A 23172-nucleotide genomic window follows, 5' to 3' on the forward strand; every position below is an offset into this window, starting at 1 on the left:
CTTGATCTTTTGTTCTTCCAAATGAACTTTGTTATGGTTTTTTCTAAATCAGTAAAAAAAATTTTTTTTGGAAGTTCCATGTGTATGGCACTAAATAGATAGATGAGTTTGGGTAGGATGGTCATTTTTATTATATTGGCTCGTCGTACCCATGAGCAGTTAATGTTCTTCCAATTGTTCAAGTCTAGTTTTAGTTGTGTGTAAAGTGTTTTGTAGTTGTGTTCATATAGTTCCTGTGTTTGTCTCGGGAGATAGATTCCTAAGTATTTTATTTTGTCTAAGGTAATTTTGAATGGGATTTCTCTTCCTAGTTCTTGCTGCTGAGCTGTGTTGGAATTATATAGAAATGCTGATGACTTATGTGGGTTTATTTTGTATCCTGCAACTTTGCTAAAGTTGTTGATTATTTCGATTAGCTTTCTGGTTGAATCTCTAGGATTCTTTAAGTAGACCATAATGTCATCTGCGAAGAGTGATAATTTGGTCTCCTCCTTGCCTATTTTAATGCCTTCAATTTCTTTTTCTTCTTTAATTGCTACTGCTAGTTTTTCTAATACAATGTCAAATAATAGAGGTGATAACGGGTATCCATGTTTCACTCCTGATCTTAATGGGAATGGATTTAGTTTATCCCCACTGCAGATGATATTAGTTAATGGTTTTAGATATATACTGTTTATTATTTTTAGGAATGACCCTTCTATTCCTATGCTTTCTAGTGTTTTTAGTAGGAATGGGTGTTGTATTTTATCAAAGGCTTTTTCTGCATCTATTGAGATAATCATGGGATTCTTGTTGGTTTGCTTGTTGATGTGGTCAATTATGTGGATAGTTTTCCTAATATTGAAAACCTGCCCTGCATCCCTGGTATAAATCCTACTTGATCATGGTGAATGATTCTTCTGATCACTTGCTGGAGTAGTCTTTTTGCTAGTATCCTATTTAAGATTTTTGCATCTATACTCATTAGGGAGATTGGTCTATAATTTTCTTTCTCTGTTTTTGGCCTGCCTGGCTTTGGAATTAGTACCATGTTTGTGTCATAAAAGGAGTTTGGTAGAACTCCCTCTTTGCTTATTATGCCAAATAGTTTGTATAGTATTGAAGTTAGCTGCTCTTTGAATGTTTGATAGAATTCACTGGTGAATCCATCAGGTCCTAGGGATTTTTTCTTAGGAAGTTCTTTGATGGCCTGTTGGATTTCTTTTTCTGATATGGGATTATTTAAGAAAACTATTTCTTCTTCTGTTAGTCTAGGCAATTTATAGTTTTGTAAATATTCATCCATATCACCTAGGTTGGTATATTTGCCATATAGTTGGGCAAAGTAGTTTTTAATGATTGCCTTAATTTCCTCTTCATTGGAGGTGAGACCCCCCCTTTTCATCCTTGATGCTGTTAATTTGCCTTTCTTCCTTCCTTTTTTTAAATTAGATTGACCAATACTTTGTCTATTTTGTCTGTTTTTTCAAAGTACCAGCTTCTAGTCTTGTTTATTAGCTCAATAGTTCTGTCACTTTTGATTTTATTAATTTCTCCCTTAAATTTTAGGATCTCTAGTTTGGTTTTCTTCTGGGGGGTTTTAATTTGTTCGTTCTCAAGTTTTTTGATTTGCATTTCCAATTCCTTGATCTCTGTCCTCCCTAATTTGTTAATATATGCACTCAGGGATATGAATTTTCCTCTAAGTACTGCCTTGGCTGCATCCCATAAGGTTGGAAAGGATGTCTTGCCGTTGTCATTTTCCTCAACGAAATTATTAATTGTTTCTATGATTTCTTCTCTTTTGTTGAATGCCCATACTTTCCCCTGGAAGTATATAGTCAGTTTTGCTGGGTAATTGATTCTTGGTTGGAGACCCTGCTCTCTTTCCTTTCTAAATATTGTGTTCCATGCTTTGCGGTCTCTTAGTGTGTTAGCCGCTAAGTCCTGTGTGATCCTTATGGGAGCCCCCCTATATCTGAAGCTCCTCTTCTTGGCTTCTTGTAGGATTTTCTCCTTTTCTTGGAAGCTCTTGAATTTGGCAATTACATTCCTTGGGGGTTATCTTTTGGGGATTTAGTATAGAGGGTGTTCTATGAACCCTTTCTATTTCTATTTTGCCCCCTTGCTCCAGAATGTGAGGGCAATTTTCTTTTATAATCTCCTGTAGAATAACATTGAGTTTATTGTTTATCTCTGTTTTTTCTGGGAGACTAATAATTCCGAGGTTGTCTCTTCTTCCTCTGTTTTCCAAGTCTGTGACCTTCTCAGTGAGATATTTTGTTTTCTTCTAATTCATTAATTTTTTGGCTTTGCTTTATTGATTCTTGCTGTTTTATGATCTCACTTTCTTCAAGTTGCTTAATTCTGGTCGTTAGGGACTGGTTTTGCTTTTCAGCTTTCTCTGCCCTTCTACTGGATGTTTCCAGCTCTTTTTCCAATTGAGCAGTCTTATCTGTCAGACTGCTGATCTCTTTCTCCCATTTTTCTTTCCAGGTTTCCATCTTTTGGGTAAGTTCCAGTTTGAGATCTTCCAGAGCTTGTTGATAGTTTCCATTTTGGGAGGCATGTTGTGATTTTTTTTGGGTTTCCTCCTCATTCTCCTCTTTTCCTTGAGTACTTCCACCATAAAAGTTTTCAATAGTCACCTTTTTCCCTTTCTTCCTGGAGGCTTGATTTTGGGCCATGTGAGCCATCCCTTTGGTGGTTTTATTCCCCTTTCTTTTTTGGTCTGGGGTCTGGGTGATATGGGCGGGTTTTCTGTGAATTTAGGTTGCTTCAGACTAGTTCTTCCCAGCCTCCGAGGTTTCTTAGAGAGCAGGCCTCCCTTGTCTATTCTATTGCTCTTTTTTCCTTATTTTTTGAGGTTCCATTTTAAAAACAATTTATAGAATTTATTTAAACTGTCTAAGTCCACTGTTGGCAAATCTATAGCACATGTGCCAGAGGGTGGCACTCAGAGCCCTCTCTGTGGGCATGCCCACTGTTACCCCAGCACAGAGTTTGCTACTAGGAAGCCGGAGGGTCTTGGGGCAGAACTGCTCCCCTCCCCATCTCCACACAGTTTGCAGTTTGTGCACTCAGTCTCTAAAAGGTTCACCATCACCATCTCAGATCCTTTCTCACTCCTCCCCACATCACAGAAGGCATCATCTGGGAGGTCAATTATATAAATTATGGCTTTCATATTTCTAACTTTCAGTTCACTTTTTGGAGGTAACATTCAGAAGTTAGTCTTCAAGTATTAACTTTGTAACTGTATAATCTCCCCTTGGTTCTACTCATTTTTGCTGTTCATTAATATAATGTAGTTCTTTCTAATGTAAAAAAAAAATTAGCCTGCTTGTTGTTTCTTATGACACAGTAGTATTCCATGACAATCATATATTTTTGTTGCATTTCACAATGAATTGGTGTGCATCTCCTCTATTTCTGGCAAATACCACCAAAAAGCTGCTATAAATATCTTTTTCACATCCCTTCCAACACTTGTCATTTTTGCCCTTTTGTCATTTTAGCCAATCTGATAGTTGTGAGATGATACCTCAGGGTTATTTAGGCTTGCATTTTTCTTATCAGTAGTGATTTAGAGCAGTTTTCCACATACCTATTTTGGCCTTTGATTTCTTTGTCCAAAAATTGTCTGTTCCTATCTTTTGCCTATTTATCAATTGGGGGATGGCTCTTATTCTTATAAATTTAACAAAGTTCTCAATATATTTTAGATATGAGACTTTTAACTGAAAGACTGTATAAAATTTCCCCCATTTTGTTTTCCTTCTAATTTTGTAAACACTTATTTGTACAAAACAATTTTAATTTAATATATTCAAAATTATCCATTTTGTATCTCACAATGTTCTTCTATCTCTTGTTTATGCATAAATTCTTCTCCTAACCATAAATCTGATAGGTAATATGTTCCCTATACTTCTAATTTACTTGTAATATCTCTTTTTATGTCTAGATCACGTATCCATTTTTATCTTAGTTTAGTGAATGGTATAAGATATTGGTCTCTACCTAGTTTCTGCCAAGCTGTCCGAACAATTTTTAGCAAATAGTGATTTCTTATTCCAAAAAACTGAATGTAGTTTTTTATCAAATACAAGGCTGTATGTCTGTCCTGTTCCACACCTTTCTATTTTTAGTCAAATAGTTTTGATAATTACTGCTTTATAATACAACTTTAAACTAGTATTGTTGAACCTTTTTTCTTTACATTTTTTCATTAATTAGTTTGATATTCTTGATTTTTTTGTTCTTCCAAATGAATTTGGTTATTTTTAAAAATTCTTACCAATACTGTGTATTGGCTCCAAGGCAGAAGAGTGGTGAGGGCTAGGCAATGGGAGTTAAGTGACTTGCACAGGGTCACACAGCCAGGAAGTGTCTGAGGTCAGATGTGAACCCAGGACCTCCTGTCTCTAGGCCTGGCTCTCAATCCACTGAGTGACCCAGCTGCCCCATGGTTAATAATATTTTTTTCCGAGATTTATTTGGGTGGCTTTGAATAGATAGGATTAATTATACTGACTCTGTCCATCCATGAACAATTACTATTTCTCCAATTATTTAGAACTGACTGTGTTTATGTAAGAAGTGTTTAAAAATTATATTCATGTATAGTTCCTGGGCTTATTTTGACAAGTATTCTTTGAGGTACTTTATATTATCTGCAGTTATTTCAAATGGAGCATTTTCTTTCTATTTCTTCTTGTAGGACTTTGTAATATATAATTTTTTTTATAATTTATGTAGGCTTATTTTATATCCTGCTACTTTGCTAAATTTATTGATAGTTTCAACTAACTTTTTCACTGGATCTCTAGGATTTTCCACATACACCACATCATGTTGCTTACAGAGATTACCTTTTTGTCAATTTTGATTCCTTCAATTTCTTTTTTTCCTCTTATTGCTATTGCTAGCATTTCTAATAATATGTTAAATAATATTGGTAATAATGGGCATCCTTGTTTCACTGCTGATCTTATTGGTAATTCTTCTAGCTTATTCTCATTATAAATAATACTTGATGGTTTTAAGTAGATGCTTCATATTATTTTAAAAGAAAATCCATTTATACCCGTGTTTTCTAAAGTTTTAATAGGAATGAGTGCTAAAGGCTTTTTCTGCAACTATTGATATAATCATATTGCTTTTATTTTTTAATATTAGTATAATCAATGATATTGATAGTTTTCCTCATCTTAATCTATCTCTGCAAACCTGATATAAACCCTCTTTGGTCACTACATATAGATAGTCTTTGTAATATATGTTTTAATATCCTAGATAGTATTTTATTTAAGATTTTCATATCCATAATCATTAATGAAATTGGTCTATAGTATTTTTTCTCTATTTTGACCTGTGTGCGAATACAAACATGCTTTTGAGTTCCCTTTGGATTTGTTACTTGAATATTTTATACTCTAGTTTTGTGGATATTAAGATTAAAAACATGATTCTCCATAAATCTAACATGTTTCTCCATGTTTCTGCCAGCGTTTAATTGGATCATATTTAGCTAGAGTGGGCTTAAGGCAGATGTTAGTCTGTTGCCAGTACCATACACTTTATAAAACAAAGTCTTTCCAGTTTAATCATACCCATTAGAACTTTTGTTCTAATGCTCTCAGGAATGCAGGAATACCTCAGTAGCATCATGAGTGTTAAAGTAAGACTTTGGTACAATATTTATATTCTCTAAACCATTGTTGTCCCACCAGAAACTATGTTTGGATTGTGTGTATGCTTAGGCTTAGATCTAATACTAACCTCATGCAGGTGTTGGTGGGATCTCCAGATAACTATCATATTTAACTTATTTAAGATTCTTTAACTGTTTTCTTACTTATTTTTGGTTAGGTTTATATAATCCTGAGTGAAGAAGATGAAAAGTTCCTTGCTAATATTATTTTGTTATCTATTTCCATCTGTATCTCATTTAGTTTTTCCTTTAAAAAACTGGGATACAAAACACTTGGTACATACAGATTGAATATTAATAATATTTCATTATTCATAGTAACCATTCTCCCCAAACAATATAGTTACCCTGTTCATCTTTTTCAATTATATCCATTTTAATTTTGTATGTTAGAGATCATGACTATATTACCTCTGCTTTCTCTGGATCAGGTGAGACATAGTATATTCTGTTCCAGCCCCTCACCTTCACTCTATGTGTATCTCTCATTTTCAGTGTGTTTCTTGTAAACAACACATTTTCAGGTTCTAGTTTTTTATCCTTTCTGCTTTCCATTTTCTTCCCATGGGTGAATTCAATCCATTACACTCAATGTCATAGGCGCTCATTTCTATCTACTCTGTTCATCCTCCTTGTTTGTCCCCATCTTCCTTTCTTTCCCCCGAATCCCTCCAGATATCCAATTTCCTTTGACCAATACCATTGCAATTCACACCCCTTCCCAAAAATCCTCCCTCATCTTCTTCTATTGCTCTTCTCGTTCCAAACTGACCCACTTTTCCAAAGATCCCTCTTCTGTCCTTATCCCTTCATCTTTTAATTCTTGTTTTATTCACCTTCCCCCCAAACCCTTCCTTATCCCCACAACTATGCCCTTCTATTCTCTGATATGTGTTCAATTTTAACCCCCCCCCCCATCTTGCCCTAAGGGTCCTTCCCTATCCCCTGGATATGTATTCACTTCCCCACTCACTCTCTCTTCCCTCCTGTTTCTGTAGACATTAAGATTTTTTTTCTTTCTAATTTTGTATGTTTTTTTCTCTTTACCCCATGTTTGATGAGATTTGAATTCTGGCATTACCAGCCCTCCAAATCCTCCTCCCCTTTTCCACAGTAGAGCTTCCACTAATGCCCCTTCTATATGAAATAGCCATTCTATCCTACCTCTTCCTGATATATTCTCCTACCATTTTGGCTTATTCCATTATAATTACCTTGATCTTCAGTCTTCCATTCATACATGCCCCTTTCAAAATATCCAGGTAATGATGTCATTCCCAGGGACCATAGATGACATTTTCCCAAACAGGGATCAAACAATTTGACCTTTTGGGTTGTTTATGATTAGTCTTTCATTACCTTTGTATGTTTCTTATGCATCAAATTTTCTGCTGAGTTCTGGGTCCCCCCTCGGATAGAAATGCCTTTGATTCACTGAATGTCCATTTTTTTCTTTTTATAATTATGCTGGACATATTGTTCTTGGTTGTAAGTCCAGTTCTTTTGCTCCACAAAATGTAGTGTTCTATGTTCTGTGTTCTTTTACTGTTGCAGCTGCTAAGGTTTGTGTTATTCTGACTGTAGTTCCATAGTATTTAAATTGTGGTTTTTTTCCCCCTTGTTGCTTGTAGTATTTTCTCCTTAAGCTGGCAGCTATGGAACTTCACAATGAAGTTCTGGTGCATTTTCATCTTCGGGTCTCTTTGAGGTGGTGATCAGTGGATCCTTTCCATTTCTATTTTGCCCTCTGATTCTAGAATTTCTGGGTAGTGTTCCTTAATGATTTCTAGGAGTATGGTGCCCAAAGTCTTCTTTTTTTATTATAACTTTCCAGGAGTCTGACAAATTCTTATATTATCTCTTTGATATACTTTTCTGGTCAGTTGTTTTTGTGATGAGATGTTTTATATTCTCTTCTGTGATTTCATTCTTTTGATTTTTGCTTTTTATTTCTTATAACCTTAGGAAATCATTAATCTCCCACATCCAATTCTAGTTCTTAATAAATTTTTTTTCCATGAATTTCTGGATTTCTTTTTTCATTTGGGTGATTTTTATTTCGTAGTTTTCTTGCATTGCTCTTAGCTGTTTCTAATTTTTATTCAACTTCTCTCATTTGGTTTTTCAGGTCTTTTTAAAAGATCTTCCAAAAGTTCTTCTGGAGCATGTGTCCATTTATCTTTTTTGTTGTTGCTATTTTAGAAGGAGATGTTTTTACTTCACTATCTTCTGAGTTTGAGCTGGGATCTTCTCTGACCCCATAACAGCTATCAATAGTTGGGATCTTTCTCCTTTGTTCATTCATTTTTTAAAAATGGAGTGGCCAGGCTAATAAACTTAATCATTAGCTTTATACTAGAGTCCTAGGGTTGCTAGGGGAAGGGGGATGGTATCTTAAGATTTCAGGATTTTTTATGTTTGTTATTTACTGGGCCCTATTTAGGTCTTCCAAGATTTATAGGGTCAAGTGTAATCTTTGGTCCTCCTGCTCAAGCCTCAATTTTTGGCTGACCTCAGGTGCTCCAACCAGAGCCCATGGACAGTTCTTCTATTGTAGATAGCTGAATGCCTCCCAATGAAGGATGTATAAAGTTCCCTGGACACTTCCTTAAGATGGTGGAGTACTTTTCTTAAACTTGTTAACTTATTCATAATACAAGAATGAATAATAAAATCTAATATGGGAATGATTTAATTGGTCTAGACCAGTGATGGCAAAACTTTTAGAGACCTCATGCTGCATGTGAACTCCACCCCCCATACCTTACCCCATATAGGGGAGGACTTCTGGGCTGCCCACTCCTGCACACATGCCATAGGTTTGCCAACAGGGGTCTAGGCTATTGTAGATAGGAGCTTCTGGCTTTTTACTATGACTAAAAAGGAATAGGGAAAGCAAAGTTGAAAGTCAGGCAGGAAAAAAAAAAGGAGAAAGACCTTCAACAGAACTAAAAATATACCTGAGTTGTTAAAGGAAGAGGAAAAAGTCTGATCATTTTCACAGACTCCCAACCAGAACTGCTAATGGTAACCTTAAAAAATTAATGCAGAAGTATGATGTAATTATATGTGCTCTAAACCAGATTGTTTTGAAGAGTCCTATAATCCAGTCTCCTAGAAAGGGGAGAAGGGGGAAGAAGATATCCTAGGCCCCAAGATTTTGTAACTAACTTGCAAAGGCATTATTCCTGGACAACATTAACCTCTTAGAAAAGAATTGAGCATATGAGTTAGTTGGATATTATAGGCTTATACCTGGGGTCATTTCTTTCTTTAGCAATCCTAAATTCATCTTCTGTCTGGGACTAGTGAAAACCTTACTTGTAGTACTAGATAGTATCAAAGTCTATGTAGGTCCCTAAGTTGGAAGATGGGACTCACTGTTAAGGGAGAAATATGTCAACTGTTTGTTAAGAGTGAATCCTTTCTGCTGCTTTGCACTTTTTATGGGATGAAATAAAGCTTGTCTTGTACCTTCCATGCATTGTTATCTTGAGTGCTGCACAGGAAAGGAGTATCTTTTTTACCCACCTTATAGGAGGTCCACATACAAAACTATATTCTGAGGTTCTCAGAGTAAACTCAGAATTAGGGCAAAATGAGCCAAAGAAATGATTCTTAAAGAAGCTATTTAAGATACAATCATGTAAGCCCAGAGTCCGGGGTTTTGGACCATTAGGTACATACATATTATCTTACACAACCCTGCAAGGTAGCAAATAGATATTATTACTTATCTGACAAAAAAAGAGCTGGATATTCAGAGAGGTTAAGCAATCACAAGAGCTAATACAGTGCCAGAGGTGGGGTTTAGAACCCAGATCTTTTTTAAAAATTGTTTAATTAACATTTTTCCATGGTTACATGATTCATGTTCTTTCCCTCTCCTCCTCCCATAGCCAATAAGCAATTCCACTGAAAACCCAGATCTTCTTGACTCCAAGTATAGTATATTACACATTATGATATCCTGCTTCTCATTAACTTTTCAAGTGTTTATGACAGGCAGCTAGATGGCACAGTGGGTAAGAGTGCTGAATATGGAGTCAGTAAGACTTAAGTTTGAGTCCTGCTTCAGACACTTCATTAGCTAATATCCCTGGGAAAGTCACTTACCTTCTCTCAGCCTCAGTTTCCTCTCCTAAAAAATGGAGATAATAATAGCACCTACCACTCAGGATTATTGTGAAGATCAAATGAAATAATATGTATAAAGTGTTTTGCAAACGTAAAAGCATTATGAAACTGCAAACAATAATTATGGTGATGACATATAATCCAGGGTGTAAGGTCCTTAAAATTAGGAACCACTGAGCCTAGGACAATGCCTCTTCATATAAGTAGTAAGTTAATCAGTATTTGTTGAGTTTAGTTCGTTTTAATCTAGACTGGGAACCATTTATCATCTTTAAAATTTATGTAGGAAAATGTGTTATAAGTTTCTATTTGGAAGATGTGGGTTCCTGTCCCAGTCCCAAAGACACAATGCAACTCTAAGCACAGGGGTACCCTGATCAGAAACAAGGGTCCTCACTCTCAGTAAATGGGCAATTCAGTGCACCTTGAAGGAAAGTATCAGATGGAGGGTTTCCCTGGATGAAAACACAAGCATTGTACCTTAATGCATGCATCTATGTCCAACTAAACCAGGAAAGAAGGGAAAGCATTTCAGACACTCCTTATATATAAGACTATTTCCTCACCAGTCTGTGATTTGGGGGTGAGAATAGGAGGGCAATACAATTTGGCTGCGGTGACTTTTGAGTCTCATTTTTGGGTGACATGAGAGGGTAGCCAAAGGATGGATAGTAACTATGTTCTTACCAGAAGGTCTGAGATTGGACTGATAATTGCCTAGAAGAGAGAGACACAATTTTGGAGGAGTCTATCATAAACTATGTTCTCAGACTCATGAGATACATTGTACTTGTAAAGGCCTTTCCACTAATTAATACTCTTACCATCAGAGTCTGACATTCCACTTCAAAGCCATTTGATTTAAAAGTTACTTATAAAATGGATATGTGTTTTTTCGAAGTTCTTATAGAATCCACATTGTTTGATTTTTTCACGCATTGAGAGGCAGTGTGAAAGAGTAAAACAATGGAGTTAAGTCTATATGACTTGGGACAATTCCCAAATCAAATATTGCCTGCCTATGTGATACACTTGGCCAGTTTGTTTAACCTGTTTTTCACAGTTTCTTCCTCTTTACATGGGAGTAATAATACTACTACTTAATCCCAAGGTTTTGAGAAAAATACTTTGTAAACCCTTTAAAGAACTATATAAATGTAGACTGGTATTATGAGCACCATGTGCCTTACCTTTACAATTAAGCTGTAAACCTCTTGAGGTAAAGTGTATTTTAAACTCTTACATAGAGCAAATATACAATAAAGTCTGTAGACTGACTAGTATGTCTTTAAACAATAGTTTTCATGCTAAGTGGTTTCCCTGTATTGCTGATTTCCAATGTACTGGTATCCAATATTTCCTAAAACACACTGGAAAACAAATCAGTAACCTCTGGTAGCAAATACAAAACTCAATCTTGTTTCTTCCAAACATTTTTACAATGACAATGCACTCAAGTTCCTTTTTACCCCTTTTATTCTTTATCTTTTGCTCCTGCCCACTGTGGTAGTGATAAGAAGGAAGAGGTTCTAGACTACAATCAAACTCATGGTGTGTTTAACAATCAAATTCCTATTGCAATATAATTTCTTTAAACAGAAAATGTTTATTATATAACATTACACTGTAATCCTGCTTGTTGTTAAAAAGTATGTCCTTTACACAAGTACACAAATTGTGTACATTTAGGGACTGTTAGCTGTACTACACAGAACACATTCCAAGTTACATATTTATTAGCTTAAGCTTTGTTTAAATAGAGACTCTGATTGACATAAAAAAACTATCAATTGGTCTGTGTTTCTTTAAAAAAGACATTTGTTTATTTACTTTTTATTTGGATTTTTAAATGAGACTACTCAGTTGGTAGAAGATAGGGCCAGGCCTAGAGATGGGAGGTCCTAGGTTGAAATCTGGTCTCAGACCCTTCCTAGCTGTGTGATCCTGGGCAAGTCCCTTACTTGCCTAACCCTTACTGCTCTCCTGCCTTGGAACCAATACTTAGTATTAATTCCAAGACAGAAGGTAAAGGTTTAAAAAAATAAGAGAAGATAAATGGAAAATATAGTTTAAAGAATCAAAAGATTAGAGCTGGAATACAGACTCCCTAAGTAGTTAGTCTATGAAAATATTTAGAAACAAGTAGTTTTTAGATAAATTTAGCATTAAGAAGGTGGAGGAGAAAAAGGTGGTGGAGACAAGGAGGAAATATCTCTTGAAAATAAATACCAAAATTAAGATTTATGAATTTCTAGTAAGAAAGTAAATCTCCAATTATTTTTATTATAATTTATAACAATAGACCAAAATGGACAATTTAATGCATTAATTTTAAAATTAAGTTAATCCAAATTACTACTCATTCACCAAATATGCCTAAGTTTTCAAAAATTACATATTAAACAATGTTATAATGACAACAAAAAGAAAATATATTTTCTCTTTAGTTACCTTTTTCTCTAGGCTTTTTTGTTCCTCAAAGCCATGAAACCATAAGTTTTAGTCTTAGAAAGGGGTGACTATATCTTATGGATGTGTTTCTAAAGTCCCAAAAGTCTAACCTGTACAACAAAAGGGTAGTTAACTTTGTTCTTCAAGAAAAAGAGCAGCTTTCAAATGAATTGTGAGAAACTTGGTGGCGGAAATTCAGCCAGGGTGGGAGAACAAGGGGGGAAATAAAGGAATTTCCTGGCCCTATCCACACAAATCACACAATAGTGTAAAAATGACTGGATAATAATAAAGTAAATATTTCTAGGACAAACACTTTTTTTCCATCCCAGTGGAAATATGGGAGGGGAAGATCTTTTTTTGACAATTAAAGCAAGTTAAAAACGTTGTTAGCAATCTCCTGGAAATTGAAACAATTTGCCCAATGACCAAACTTTCTAAATAGGACATATTTAAAATCAGAGTACTCACCACTGAATAATTTCTGTGATTTGGGCTTCCCAATGTGCAACTGATTCCTTTTTGTCTGCTAGATCTCTCATCTCTTCTTCTAGCTGTCGGTTGTTTATGCTTAGTCTCTCAAACATAGCAGTTAGCTGAAAGAGCATTTTAAGACATACAACTGGAATCTCAATTATACACTGAGTTTATCTGTCAATTTTTTTGACTTAATTATGAGGAAGTGCTACCTTCCAATAATACATCAAAATTCATTAGAAAATTTGTTTTCACAATTTTACTACCAATTCAGTTTTGGATGTCATTGTCAGCTACAAATCTGTCCTTCAAAAATAATTTCACTTTATAAAAGATTTCTGTTCCTCTCTAGCTCCTGAAAAAGACACTTGCCTCAATGAATAAGTTTAAGTATCTTTTAAATAATCACTCCCCCCCAATCACAAAGGACATGTGTGAACATTTGTGAACTACCAGACATACTTAGAATGCACATAATTTCTGCATGATTCATTCAAAGAACATTAGAAAGAGCTAACGTTCTGATAATGGGACCTTAATAGGAATCTGATATGTGGCCAATGGAACTGAAAATCACTTTATGTTCTGAAAAGAAAACACAAATTTTGTACTCATTTTTCTGGTTTACAGATTGATTTGCATCTCAACCATATATTAAAACCTATTAATTTGCAAATAAAGTAGTCTACGTATAGTGATGTTCACTGCCCTGTTTTAGTACTCACTGCTTTTTTGAGGTCTTTGTATCAAAGTTTTCAAAATATGCTGTTTCTTTTAAAAAACACTACCTGGTTTACTCTACTTAAGTAAAATGGATAACTGAATTAGCCTTCTTTCAGTTATCCATTTTACTTATTTAAGAATATTTTTAAATTTTTACTTCTAACATATACATTTTTGCAATCTTGGAAAAATAAATCAAGATATAAAAGTGTATATTTCCCTAAAAAGTTTGCTGTTATTTTGAAGGAACATGATTTACTCAATTTTAGTTAATACTCACTACAAAGAAAAATTCAAGTTCTTTGAAAACTTTACTCAATATTTTATTTCTTTCTTTTAAAAAGATAAACCAGGTCTATTGATAATATCTGTTAATTCTTGTCAGCAAGGTGATGGAATTTTTTTTTTAATTTAAACCCTTACCTTCCATCTTGGAATCAATATTGATTCCAAGGCAGAAGAGTGGTAAGGGCTAGGCAATGGGGGTTAAGTGACTTGCCCAGGGTCACAAAGCTAAGAAGTATCTGAGGTCAGATTTGAACCTAGGACCTTCCATCTCTAGGCCTGGCTCTCAAACCCCTGAGCTACCCAGCTGCCCCCAAGGTGATAGAATTTTAAAAGGAAAATAAGGCATACGTTTTTGTACATGGTCAATGTAAGAATTTGTTTTCCTGCATACTTGTTATAAGTTTTTTGTTTTTCTTAAATTAGAGGAAAGGGAGACAGAAAGAAAAAAGGGTTAATAAGTATATATAAAATAAAGAGATAAGAAATTTTAAAATGAATATGTATAGAACTTAGTTTAAGAAATTCTTTTCTACAGTGTAAAAATATGTCTATAGTTACCACTTAGGTGCCTTGTCTTAAATTACTGAGCAAGAATCTAGGTTTTCTCTTTCTATTCAAATATTGGCACAAAATTTTTTCAGTGTGAAGCATACACACCTATGATGTATAAAGCAGAGTAGGGTCTAAGTTATAGCTATGATCAACACCCACACTTTATTATTCCATACAGTAAAAATAACTGATCATCAAAACAAAACAAAAGAAGCCCACAAATCCCCACTCCCACCTCCAAAGTAAAGAAAATAGCAGAAATAGAAGCAGAAACTATAAAGTGTCACATGGATTGTCTGGAGCTATTTTTCTTCATTAAGTGGTAGTGGTTTTGTTATAAAAAATAGAAGTGAGTGTAAAAATTATCAATAAAACTTTAAGGAAATAAAGAAGTAGAAATTATTCTTAACAGAAAAAATGGGGCCAAATGTGATTCTATATAAAAGGAATTTGTGTACTAACTCAAAAATTTAAAAGTAATATGAAGAACAAAAAAGAATAAGTTTGGTAAGGACATCTGGAGTGTTAAAACTCAAAATTAGATGGTGATTCTTTGCAAGAGGGCAAAAGAAAAATGAAAAAAAAAGACTGCTATTGCTGAAAGAAGATGAGATAATAATAAAGGGCAATAGTAAAAAATATGGAACCCTCTCCCGAATCAATATGCGTTTATCATTGTTGACTATGTGCCAGGTACTGTGTGCTAGGAGTTGGGCATATGAAGATCAAAATCGAACAGTACCTGTCCTTGAACTGTCAGGGGAGAAAACATGGTCATAAGTAGATGTATATAACTCTAGATAAAAGGTATTGGTGGGGGAGGGTGACAGGAGCTAGAAGAATTGGTGAAGTTGTCTTCAAGAATATGACAGCTGGGCTGCCTTTGAAGGAAATTTGGAGTTCTAAGAGGCAGGAGGAGGAGGAGGAAGAGGAAAAGCTGCATAAGCTTAAAGATAGGAAGCAGTCAGAGAGCCAGCTCCTGTGGATCTCTGAGTGAGTGAAAGGGGCATAGGAGGTGACAAGGCTAGAAAGGCAGGATGGGGCCAATCAGGTGGTAAATAACTTTAAATACCAAAGAAGAATTTATATTTTGTTCACTCAAAATGGGATTAAAATAACTAAACAATTGCCCATAAAGAAAACCATTTTTTATAGCTGATTGTAAATAGAAACAAATTAAAAGCAAAAGGGGGAGCAAAACACAAAAAAGCTAGAGCAATAGAAATAACCTGAGACACAATAATTTTAAAAACAGCACAAGAAAGACATAAGAATAATGCTCAAAGAAGAAGAGAAACTGTGTGGCCCTGTCTGTTTTTCTGTTCTTTTTTGAGATCACTTTCTGACAATAAGTTTGCTCCACATCCCATTCAAGTTCTAGTTATATGCTTGTCTTCCATTATGGATTTCTTTCCCAGAAGAAGCTGCTTTCCCCTTTCATTCTGGAAGACTAAGTCCAGCTTATTCCCTTTTATCCAACCTTTCTGCTAGGACTTGTCAGCTCAGAGATAAATCTCTGTATTCATGGTGGGCTTCAATAGGCTCTCTCCCTAAATAACTACTCATGATTTGCATTTAAAATATCATCTAAGTAAATTTATCATCAGATGTTTATTTTACACAGAGCTAGCCCTACTTTAAAAACTAGCAATGAAATGGAATAACTAGCTATTAACTCAACTGGTGAACTGACCAATTTTCCTCTCCATTTTAGTGTAAATTATACCAATTCAGACTGTTTTTTCTGTAAACACTATACTAGTGATTAATATAGTGATTCCAAGTGAAATCACTTTGTAGTGTATAATTTCTGATCTTAATGTAACTCTTGAGCTTACAAGGCAGAAATGACCTCTTACTAGAGTAACAACAGGTATGAACATGTTAACTAATTGAAAGAGAAACTAGGGGCTATTTCGTATGAAATTAAACTCCTAGTCTTGAAAACTGCAAGAATTGCTTTTAAAGGCTTAAAATTCACATAACTTATTTTATTTTGAATTTACAGGATGTTCCTACATATATATTCCAACTAATATTTCTTCTCAAAGTTGTTTTCAGCAAAACAAGCCAGGTAATGTTCAATATACTTTGGAGAACTAAAAGGACTTAATAAGTAAATGTGGAAAAAGAGAAGAAAAAGAGAAGACATATGGGAAAAAATGGAAAAGAGCCTGTTTAGACTATTAGACTGTAAATTACTAGAGTAACAATAATTGTTTGCTAAGTACATTGCATAATAAGCATTTATAAATGTTTCTTGAGTTAAATTCATCATGATGACTAATTAGAGAACTGAAAGCCAGAGTACATGACAAAACACAACACAGAAACTTGTTCCTTAACACACAGGTTAAAATACAATCTTTCCTCATTAAAATTTCAGCCAAAACAGAATAAAGTTAGGTCTCAGTATAAATAATGAATTCTGGGAAACTGTTACATTTATAAGAATTTATATTATAGGCTAATATTGAGATGAACCCATATTTACTTAATTGGAATTTCACATATGGCAAATTTGAATATATGCAATTTATTATTCATGATCAAAGTTAATGGATTAATTTAGGCATTAATTGGAATATGTTTGTAAAAGTTTCTGTTCCATTTTAGGGTGATGTTTCTAAAAACTAAAAGGGGACATATTTTTCTGTGCTAACTGGCTTAATGAATGCTATGGAGGAAGAACTAAATGTTAAAAAATTGCACCATTCTTCAGTAGTTTATTTCATGGACCTGGATGACTTTTAAAGATTTCTCCATGGCTCAGCTAGGCAGTCCCTACCACAGTCTACTCTTGCTCAAATGCTTTAATACTACCAACTACCTGGAGAGTTCTGAGAGAATAAGGATATTAAAAAAGAATGGAAGGAAAAGGCATGGGGCAGTGAAAAAACTAGAAGGGATGAAGAAGAAAGAGAAACATATTATCTTATATTCCTTAACTGATTCTGATATGGTAGAAACGTTCCTATCCCAAGGAAATAATTCAATTCTGAAAGGAAAAGTACTTCTTTTTAAAAAGGGGGGATGGGATGGAGAATATCTAGTATAAATTTGTACTCACCATGACTTAGTAGAGTGAATCAATAAATACTTGTTGGATTAAATCACTCACCTTATCAAGCTCATTTGAAAGTTTTTTATTTTCTTCAGTCAACAGAATCTTTTCTCGTTCATACTTTTGTTTAAATTCACTTTCAAATTCTTCCCTTTCATTTTGGCTATTAAATTACAAAAAAAAAAACACAACAAAACAAATAAAAAGCAGTTATTTCATTAATGTGAGCCAACCATTTCAGGGAGACTACTTTCATGGGAGTTTGTTTCATAGATAAAATACCATTGGAAATTAAATCATTACAATTACTGAAATTAGCTGTTACTATATGAACAACAACCTATCTTCTTAGTGTCTAGGCAAGTACCACCTGATTTTTTTGGGACTGGAGAAAGATCTGTGATTTAATCAGTATAGTAATTTATGGTGAGGAACCCCCATCAACGAGAGAGAACAGGACCTCATTTCTAACTTAGAGACTTTAAAGTGTCACCTTTGAGAACCAAGATAAACCTATGGACACACAACTACACTAAAAGATGAAAATGAGACATTTTTCCAGCTCAAGGTGACTTAGGAGGTCAGTGACACTGGAGTTGGAATTAACCTAGAGCACAGGGGCAGCAATGTGTAAAAAATAGACTCGAATACAGGACTACAATCCCCACAAGCCTTTGCTCCACTTCCCCAGAATGCCTTGTAATCTCACCTGGGCCGAGATCGAGAAGGTATTTAAGCTGATTCAAAGGCTTTTGAGGTCTCTCTGACTCTGGGACTTCCGTTTTGGGGCAGGCGTGGCTTTTTTTCAGAATGTAGGTGAGGTTGTGTCTAGGCCTCTCTATGGCCTGGACACGTGTCTCTTATCCTGTATTTTCTTTAATCCTTAATCTTCAATAAACCTCTAAAAAATATAATACTCCTTGCAGAGAGAAACTAATTTCTACCTGCCTCAGTCTCCCCATCTCCCCTAAAATTTAACTGTTACAAATGCCTTAGGTCTTGGAGGAGGAAACAGTGCAGCAATAGCTTCAGGGGCTATTAACCTGAGACCATTTGGTCAAAAGAGAATACATTGAACCTTTTGGGGGCTCTGGGGGTGGTTGGAGTTGACTGACAACTCTACTGCCTATATACAGTTCCAGGGCATGGAGGAATGGTTATGGCCAGTAACAATGGGCCAGGAACCCTGATCTCAGTCCAAAGCATAGATGAGCCCTTGTGGCTTCAGGGAAACAGAGATCACAGTCACAATCTGAAGTCCAAAAACATGAGCACTTGTGGCTGCAAGAGAGAGTAAGGGTCCAGTTTCCAGTCTCAGGAATGAAAGGATCATTAGTTCTTATGGTTACAGGGAAGCAGGGATACTTTCTAAGTGAACAACAAAATGAAGACCAGGACATCCTCTTTGAGGATAAAACTATGTTGGAAACTTCCAACTTCCCAGAACTAGCTCAGAAAACAACAGCATGGATAAGTCTGAAGCTTGGGACTACCTTTACATGAGTAAAATATTAACATAAAGTTGAAGGTCCAGAAGTAAGCTGGAAAAAATGAACAAAAAAGAACCTATCCATAAAAAGCTACTATGATGAGGGAAAACCAAATTTGGAACAAGTCAACAATGTGGAAAAAACTATAAAGAAATCCTTAAGGAAAATTACTGGAGACAGCTAGATTGCTCAGTGGATTGAAAGCTAGGCCTAGAGAAATGTGGTTCTGGGTTCAAATCTGATCTAAAAAACATCCTAGCTGTGTGGCCCCAGGCAAGGTATTTAACCCCTTATACCTAGTCCTTACCATTAGTCTCCCTTGGAAGCAATACAGAGTACTGATTCTAAGACAGAAGGTAAAGATTTCTTTTAAATGCCAATTAGATATAAGACTAACAAGAATTCCTGAAAGAGTTAAGGAAAAAAGATAAGTGTGGTTAAGGAAAAATTGGGAAAATAAATGAGAGTGGTGCAAGACATTACAAAAAGAGAATGAACAATTTGGGAAAAGAGGCACAAAAATATTGAAGAAAAGAATATATTAAAAACAGAATTGGCTTAATGGCAAAAGAGGTACAAAAATTCACTAAAGAGAATAACTTCTTATAAAGCAAAAATAGCTCAAATGGAAATCATTTGAAAAATTCACCAACAAAAAGAACTCCTTCAAAAGCTAAATTGGTCAAATGGGAAAAGAGGTACAAAATCTCATCAAAGAAAATAATTCTTTTTTTTTTAAACCAAAGTAGATTTATTAAAGTTGGTATTTAGGAGTTTGGGAAAGATGGTTGGCTAGGAAGTTCCCTAATATTTTACTAATCTTTCTGTCCCAGTTCTCTCTGATCCTTGTGGATCTCTTTGGTCTCCAGCCAAGCTGGAGCTACTCTGTCTGCTTCACTATCTCTGTCTAATGTTTTTACGCTATGCCCACCAACAAAAGTCTTTGCTGTAGTACAAATCAAGTAATTAGATAAGAAACCAAATGTCCAGACAGATCCAGTCACTCAAAGTTCAGGATGATGATAGCAGAGGTAATCAGCACACTTTATGTATCAAGATGATATTATATAGTCTTCAAGGAGTTTAAAGATGTCTCTGATATAAACAAAATCTCTGGCTGAAGCTCACAGGACAATGGGACTCAAAGTAGAAGGTTTGAGATCTGAGTAGAGAGAGTTCATTCAGTCCACCAGCTCCAACTGAAAGGCTCACTCTTCTCTCCCCCTCCTCCTGGCCATCCCTTAACTGTCCCAACACAGAATTCCAAATTCTTCTCTTGCATTCTGTCCCTTGTCTTTTAGCCAAATTTGCTTTTTCTCTCTCTGCCACACTACCTTTTCTGCATTCTTATATTCCTGTCTTTCACATATTTATGATTTTTCTTTGAATGGCAGAATAAAATACATTCATTTAACTTGGTTTAATTTGATTCAATTTAATTTGGCTTAATTCAATTAAGTTTAATTGTACTTATTATTTTGTTTTGCATTTTTTATGTTAGTCAAGTAGATGGCACTGTATTGGCCTGTGGGCTCTTTCACCAGGGGGGAAGGGCTAAGGGAGATCCTTGAACATGTTAATTGAGGAGTTGGGATGGGGGAGGCATCACACATATCCAGAATGGTTTTGTCAGGGGAGGAAGCAAGCACTGAGAGGGTAAAGGAAAGCTTTTCCTAAATGGGGCTGGTTGCCATCAGCTCTATACAGGAAAAGCAAATTGGTGTCAGCCAAGGCACAATGCAAAGGCAGGGTGGGAGCAGAGCATCCCCACAGAGGTCTGGATCCAAGGGTGGATTTGGCACGTTCTTGGCCACAGCCAGAGTACAGAGGTCTTGGCTGGGTCCTCTTTAGATCTAGATGCCATGAAATGACGAAATAAGGTATTTGAGAGTGTGGGTAGAATGTTTAAAAACATGTATTTAATTGGACATACTATTTTAAAGCAAATTGTAACTTATTATTTCTTCTTTTAACCTTGATTGTATTGGTTTTGTTTGTACAGTTTTAAATGTAATACAATAAAAATTACTTATGTTACATCTTATAATGTTATCTATTTCTCATTTGGTCATAAATTTTTTTATCTGGTCTTAAATTCTTCCCTTATCAATAGATTGAACTAAAAGGCAAACTATTCTATGCTCAACATCAACAACATGGAAAGAGATTCTGATCAAGGACGCATGCAATACAGTGGAATTGCACATCGGCTACAGGAAGAGGAGGGGAGGGAAAGAATATGATTCCTGTAACCAAGGAATAATGTTCCAAATTGACTAAATACAATAAAAAACAACAACAACTATTCTATGTGCCCTTAATTTGGTTGAGGTATCACACTTTAGGTATAAATCCTATGTCCATTTGGACCTAATGTTAGTAGATCTTACGACATACTAGAGTGAATTGTCTGATTTTAAGCAAGGTGAAAGTCTATGCTTTCTATGATGTAGAGCAAGACTGGAGCTCCATATGAATGCCTTTCCATACAAAGAAAATAATTCTTTAAAAATCATAATTGGTCAAATTGAAGCTAATGAATTCATGAGACAGCATGAAAAAATAAAGTCAAAAGACTGAAAAAAATTGAAATATGAAATATCTCATCAGAAAAACAAATGATCTGGAAAACAAATTGAGGATAGATAATTTTTAAATTATAGGACTATCTGAAAGCTATTCACCTTCGAAGACAGAACTGATGAATTCTGAATGTAACCAGTATAATTTTCTCACTTTTGAAATTTTTCTTGTAAGATGGCTAATGTAGAAATGTTTTTTCATGATTTCACATCTATAACTGATAACATATTGCATGTCTTCTGTGTTTGGGGAAAAGGGGAGAGGAAGAAAGAGGATTTGAACCTCAAAAATTTAAAAATACTAAAAAATAAATAATATATGGATTGAAAATAAAACAAAATAAAAATTATTATTGAAAATCACATTAAGAGTCAGGCATTAACTAAATGAAGAGAATACCAATACAAGCTAAAGAAAATCAGCCCTGTCTTCAAGAGGCTTGCATTCTAATAGAGAAGACAATATATAGAAGAAAGCAGAAAAATGGGGAGTCCGGCTATGATAAAATCAGAGTCCCTCTCTGTAAGACTCCATTTGGATTATTAGTCCACTTACTGATCATAGTTAGTAGGCATCTGTTCCTTCTGCTTGTTTTGCTTTTCATTATTTCATAGTTTTTCTAAGTTATTTCAAAGTTTTTCTAAGCTTCTTTATATATATCATACTTATCACATTGTTATGTTACATTAATATGGCACAATATATTTAATCGTTCTCCTGTTGTTAAACACTTGTAGTACTTCCATAATTTTGCAGTTAAAGACATTACTGCTACTATAATCTTTGAACAGATAATTATTTTTCTTTTTTCAGGCTCTGAAAAATGGTAGAATTATTGAATCAAAAGGCATGACTATTTAATTAACTTTTACTGTTCACTGTCAGAACAATCATTCTTCAAAAATATTCTATAGCTTACCTTTTTTTACAAGTGGTAAAAGAGTATATGTGTTTCTTCATAATTCTGCCAATAGATGCCTTTATTTTTTTTAACAATTTGATAGATATCAATCAGATAAAAAACATTTACTAAAGGTTTACTACATACCAGGCACTGTGCTGAGCACTGGGGATACAAAAAGAGGTAAAAGCATTCTTGCTCTCAAGAAATTTACAATCTGATGAGGGAGACAACTTGCAAACAAATATATATGAAGTTATGTACTAGATGAACAGAAAAGGCACTAGAATTAAAAGGGGTTAGGAAATGCCTCAAGTAGAATATAGGATTTTAGTTGGGGCTTATAGGGAGCTGAGGAGGTCAGTAGACGAGGTAGGTGCCGCCTCCATTTCACATATGTGGAAATGGAGGCAGTTGGCATTTGAGTGACTTGCCCGAGATCACACAGTTAAGGAAGTGTCTGGGATTGGAAGTGGACTCGGATTTTTCCGACTCCACATTTATCACTCTCTACTACACCATTTAGCTATCTTAGTTGGTAGCTCAGTTAACAACAACAATTTCTTTTCATACATTTATGTGCCAAGGATAATTTTTTTGGACTGAAACTCTATTTGGATCACTAAAAGATTCAATGTTTTTTGTAAGACAAATTCATTAGTATAAGAAACATGGTTTAATTTTTCTTCTTACATTTAAATGTGAAAATCTACTTTATACATTCTTTAAAAATACTTTGTGGTCTAAATTTTGGATATAATGACTATGGTTATTTTCAGTAGCAAGTGGAGTCCCTGTAAACATGATT

General features: G+C 34.8%; 1 protein-coding gene across 20 annotated transcripts in view; it reads right to left on the reverse strand.

Moving 5' to 3' along the window:
• The window catches only part of CDC42BPA (CDC42 binding protein kinase alpha), a 414118-nt gene that overhangs the window by 91181 nt on the left and 299765 nt on the right, over positions 1-23172 (reverse strand). For all 20 annotated transcript variants that reach the window (XM_001368345.5, XM_056816035.1, XM_056816037.1 and 17 more), the window contains 2 exons: positions 17448-17553; positions 12758-12882 (listed from right to left, as the gene is read on the reverse strand). In XM_001368345.5, the coding sequence (XP_001368382.1) occupies positions 12758-12882; positions 17448-17553 (231 nt within the window). The remainder of the gene's footprint in view (positions 1-12757; positions 12883-17447; positions 17554-23172) is intronic.

This window comes from Monodelphis domestica, chromosome 2, assembly GCF_027887165.1.
Source record: "Monodelphis domestica isolate mMonDom1 chromosome 2, mMonDom1.pri, whole genome shotgun sequence".
NCBI classification, from domain to species: domain Eukaryota; kingdom Metazoa; phylum Chordata; class Mammalia; order Didelphimorphia; family Didelphidae; genus Monodelphis; species Monodelphis domestica.